This window comes from Priapulus caudatus, unplaced genomic scaffold, assembly GCF_000485595.1.
Source record: "Priapulus caudatus unplaced genomic scaffold, Priapulus_caudatus-5.0.1 Scaffold3, whole genome shotgun sequence".
Taxonomy (NCBI): domain Eukaryota; kingdom Metazoa; phylum Priapulida; class Priapulimorpha; order Priapulimorphida; family Priapulidae; genus Priapulus; species Priapulus caudatus.
Window position 1 is genome coordinate 517022 of NW_014577064.1, and position 5478 is coordinate 522499.

The 5478-nt window shown below is 42.0% G+C and overlaps 1 protein-coding gene across 3 annotated transcripts in view; it reads left to right on the top strand.

Annotated features, from left to right (window-relative positions):
- LOC106821096 (galactosylceramide sulfotransferase-like) overlaps positions 1-3920 on the top strand; it is a 21496-nt gene extending 17576 nt beyond the window's left edge. For 2 of the 3 annotated variants that reach the window (XM_014825753.1, XM_014825771.1), the window contains exon 3: positions 1110-3920. In XM_014825753.1, coding sequence (XP_014681239.1) covers positions 1110-2178 — 1069 coding nt within the window. In that variant the 3' untranslated portion in view covers positions 2179-3920. The remainder of the gene's footprint in view (positions 1-1109) is intronic. The other variant, XM_014825762.1, reaches the window with a different exon arrangement.
- The last annotated feature ends 1558 nt before the right edge of the window (positions 3921-5478 follow it).

A 5478-nucleotide genomic window follows, 5' to 3' on the forward strand; every position in this document is an offset into this window, starting at 1 on the left:
ATATATATATATATATATACACCTGGTGTTACACAAGTAGTACCGGTAAGTATCAGAACAGTTGAGGTAATGTGAAAACGGTTGGAGAAAAAAAGGAGAAATCTCATTTCTCAAATTAATCAAAAAATTAATAAAGTTAGACAAATTTAATCTCACCCGACAGTACACATATTACTGATTACATCAGCATAAAATTATGATGGATTTTTGCTGTTATAACTTATAGCCTATAAAACGGTAAATGAACAGCAAACGTGTGCCTGCTTTCTTAAGATTTGCGATAATGGAATTTTTAAACACTCTAACAAAACAAATGCATATATAGTTACATGTTGCAAATATTTATAGACTGGTACCTATCTCGAAATGTACACAAAGGTAAGGCCGTAATAAAAATATTGTTTGTTTGCCCTCACCTGACTGACCCGCCAAAAAGGGGCCGACTCAAAAAGTGTTATTGATCTTTCCCATTCTTTTTTTTTACAAGTTGTATCACTGTACATTATATCCTGATTATATAGATCTGTAGGCAATACATTAAATATGTACCAAGCAAAACAAACATTCAACATAAAAGGTATCTCCATACAAGCACACCCGAGCATGTAGACACTATCATCCGTCCATGCTGAATTTATAAAAAGACCCCCTCAAAAAACAGAAAAAAAAGGCTACCTACCTACCCAAATTTTTCAGCCTGGGTCAGGTGAGGGCAAACAAAGATTTTTTTAATTGTGGCCTCATTAACCTGGTATAGAGACAGGGTTCTAGTCAATGGCATCTTGCGAGAGCAAAAATCCGCGCTATTGTTGCTGACATATGTCAACAGTGGATCAGTGCTCATATTGGTGAAAAGAATGAAGTGTGATAGTTCTATAACATGTTGGCCCTACTTTATGCACTTGGTGTTATGCAAGGAGTACGGGTAAGTATCAGAACGGTCAAGAAAATACGAAAACGGTTGGAACAAAACATCTGAAGTCCTCGCTTTAATTTAAGGTAATGCACGAGTGACCATAAGCTCGTATGAACACAGTTTGGGAGGTCGATAACTTGTGACTATCGCCCAATCGGTTTTGCGCTAACGTGTCTGTTTCCACTGATCTTAGGTCGTTGAGTTTTCTGTCGCGGCCGTCGCTCGCGTTAGCAAGACTGTTCGCTGCGAATGCGACGAAGAGCGACTCTAGAGAGGCGGAGAGAAACTGTAAGCCGGTGAACGACGTGTTCTTCCTGAAGACGCACAAGTGCGCGAGCAGCAGTCTGCAGAACCTCTTCATGCGCTACGGTAAAAACCGCAACCTGACGTTTGTGCTTCCCTCCTACGGCAACTACCTCGGCTCTCCGGCGCGGTTTAGCTCGCGCATGATGATGCAGCATCCAAGCGGCGTCTACAACATCTTCTGCCACCACTCGCGCTACAGCGAGACGCAGGTGCGCGCCGTCATGCCCTACGCGACGTTCGTGTCGATCCTGCGGCGGCCGGCAGAGCTGCTCGAGTCCCTCTACTCGTTCTCGAAGCTCACAAAACTCTACGGCGTCGACTTTGACATGTTCATACGTCGGCCGGACGCGTACTTTGCGCGACACAAGCCCGGCCACCCACCCGCGATGAACACGATGCTGTTTGACTTCGGTCTCGACACCATCGACAGTCTCAATCGGGCGAAGGTCGACGCGAAGATCGCGACGATCGCAAAGCAGTTTTCGCTGATCATGATCGCTGAGCGCTTTGACGAGTCGCTCGTGCTGCTGCGTGACGAGCTCTGCTGGTCGTGGGACGACGTCGTAGTCTTCAAGCAGAACGCGCGCATCCGCAAGACGCGGCTAACGGAGGAGCAGCTGGCGCTCGTCGATGCGTGGAGCGCGGGCGATGCGGCGCTTTACCAGCACTTCTACCCCGTGTTTGAGGACAAGGTGAGGCGGTACGGCGCCGCGCGCATGCAACGGGATCTCGCCGCGCTGCACGAGCATACGCAGCGCATGTACGACCACTGTGTCGACCATCTGGTGACACAGAAGGAGATACACGATCCCAAACTGAAGTCATGGTCGGCAGACGTCTTCAACTTCCGTCTGAAGAGCAACGACAGTGCCTGCATTGATCTCGCAAAAGCTGAACTGCCTTTCACCACCGAGCTCAAGCGGAGGCTGTGGCCCAACAAGAAATTTGTAGTGTGATGTAAGTAATGTTGCTGCATTGCTACTGAGAGAACAGTTTGTGATTTTCCTCCACAGATATTTGTTCCTATTGGAACACTATCTGATGCATATTACAATACATGTATGTGCAGGGAAGGAGGAGATTTTTGGATGCCTTGATTTTTGGATGCTTGGTGTCTAGTGGTTTGGTTTGAGGATATTGTTGACTTCGTTTGCTACTCACATTGCATGTGTAGGTTGAAGTGTGCAAGTATAAAATGTGTTTTTGTGGATAATCATGTTTGTTGTGTTTGCGGCAGACGAGTAATAACACCTCGATGTATGAGCATTTGAGATACAAAGCTTCAACAATGTGAACAACCATGTTTGCATTTTCAGTTAAATTTCTTGGACCACTGCCATCATGTATGCCATACAATAGATGACGTTTTTCGTTTGCAGCTATGTTTGTTTTGTGTTGCTACCGAGAGAACCTTGCCTATTTGGCAAACACTACTAGCCAAGGTCAAAAGTTGTTTGGAAAAGAACAAAAGCACACAGCAATCATGCTTGATCTCGGATAAGCCAATAGGCAATATATAACATTAGTGGATTATTGTTGTTTTTTACCTTCTGCAGTTTTTTAGTGCTTTGTTGTCTGCATTTGGTCATTTATAGTCTTTAATTTATTGGTTGTTTGCTAGTGTTTCAGCTTGGCACCAGTTGTAAAGGTGTTTTTAACTACATAGAGGGTTTTCTACACATCTAGAACTTAGAAGTAAGATATGTTTATAATGTTGACAGACTCTTTCAGAAATACAGTGAGAAGAGAGGTACTGTGTGTAGTATTGGGGTTCTATGTGTACCAGTGTTATAGCCGGTTCGTGAGACACGTCGGGAGGTGCCCGACTGTGTGTAGGCACCGCACGTGATCGTATAGGTGTTCTAAACCTTGCGTTGTGTTATATTGTTCTTAACCTGTTAACCCGTTGTTTCGTTTCGTGTTTGCGTTTCCGCTTGAAGGAATGTCAGCTTCTCTTTGTCTCTCGTGCGACGTAAGGCGAGTAACGAATAACTTCACAGTAGACAGGCATGTCAGTTGGCTGCTGGCTGCGTATTTATTGCAAAAATGTTATTTATTGTGATACGAGCCTCCAATTTTGTGTGTGAAATAACCTGCTCAATCCGTGTAAACTTACAAATTACATATATGAGCGAGTTGTCATTTGTCTAGTTGTGGTCATAATTTACTAATTACGTATTGACGAATTTACGTAACCCGAGTTGTCGTACGTGGGGTATTAGTATTACTGTGTGAATATACTGTGTGCATAAACATACACTTTATTTACACAAGCTTATCCAAGTTACAGGATCAACAGAATTGTATCAATCCAGCTGATCCAGTCATCAATTTTTTATACTATCTATAGCTGTTTACATCTTTTAAACTGAATTAGATTTAATGCGTGATGAAATTTCCCCTAAAATACCAGCAGGGTAGATAATTACAATATGTCATTATCTACCCCTGATACCAATAAATTCACATTAACCCAAATGTAAAGGATGGACCCAAATTACATGTATTTATTTATCTCCTAATAATAGTAAAGGGATTGATGGTTTGGTCGTCTTCCATCGTAAATAACCTATAGCTTATAACTTATAACAAAGGCACGCTGTGATAGCTGGTGCACGTGAAGAGTATATATAGGATATATATTATTTATGTGTATGTGCATGTGAATGTGTTATTATCAGTAAGCATATTTGTGTATGTACAGTGTATATTTGTATTTGTGTATGTACAGTGTATTTGTATTTGTGTGTGCATGTCATTGTGTAACAGTTTTATTTGTACAGTGGAGTAGTATAATGTAGCATAATTTCTGACTAGCATTCTCTACCACTGGGTGTTTACCGCAACGTACCCAGGGTACGTTCCGGCAGTACCCTGGGGGACATAGACCCTATGAGTGGGATAGCAATGGCTACCCGGAGACCACAGCAATATCTGGGCACTTAAATTTTAAGTTGTTTAACGATAAAAGTGTTTCTCTTGATAGCACCAAACGAGGCATTTTTAAGGCTTGATTGTACACTCCGGCCATTCTCTAAGTGTTTAAAAAAACTTTCTTGTGATGTAAGGTAGGTTCACAATAATAATAGCTACTAAAAACTTATGGCCAATTCGTTTCGTTTACATTCCTTTACACTCGATTATAGTGGCTGTGAAAGGTATTGTGACCTAGATTAGCCGATTGCACATTACACGCGGGTGGATCACATTTTGGAGTGCACAACTAGCTCAGGCATTGGTTGTGCTATAGAGTACAGAAGTGATGACGTCACGGCGGCATGACAACGAACCCACTGGTTCTAAGCAATCATATATGCTCTGGTAACATCAACTGTGTGAAAATGGTGTCGTGTTTTGTACCCGATTGTAACCATCATTCTAAGAGTCATTATTGCAGTTTTTATAGATTTCCAAAGGATGGAAGTGAAAAGCAACAAACAAACAAAAATCAAAAAAAAAAATCAATTAATTAATATTGTAAGATCGACTTGCTACCGATGCTTTACCGCTGTCTGCAGCGCACACACTCGTGTTTTACGTACGCACAACATTTTCACGCAGTTAATGTTATGGAGCCTGTGGGTTGTTTAGAACCAGTGGGTTCGTTGTCATGCCACCGTGACGTCACACTTCGGTACTCTATTGAGTCTGCTGCTACACCTGACAAAATAGAGTGAATCGTATTAGAATGTGTGTAGAGAGTCGCTACTAGCAGCATTTTGACAGACAGTATAGGGAACCATGTTTTTGCTTGTACAAATTCAGAACGAAATATTTTCGGATCAGATACCATAGATCTCTTTGCTGCGTAGTGCATTATAAAACAATTTTGCATGTAGAATGAGAACAACCAATTTTGTTTTTAAGAATGTGGTTTTATTATTTAGTAATGCTAATTCAAGTGTAAAACAGCAATTAAATGTTATTGTAACATGAGCAGTGATTATGTCGCCACAAGACCTACATGACAGTCAGTGCTGTCCACACAATATGTAAGCTAGAGGACCTGATCTGGTTTCATACAGCCTCTGTGGTAATTCAATCATTATGTAGAACCTTGCACTTGAACATAATTTGGATTAATAGAGAAAATAAAATAACAATGTGATAAACATGCATGCTCTTTCTACGGGTTCCTCAAGATAGCACAGGGGCGGATCCAGAGGGAGGGTCGAGGGGGTCCGGACCCCCCCTTTTTACCACAAAAAAAGGAAAAAAAGCATACACGCGCACGCACACACACACACACACACACA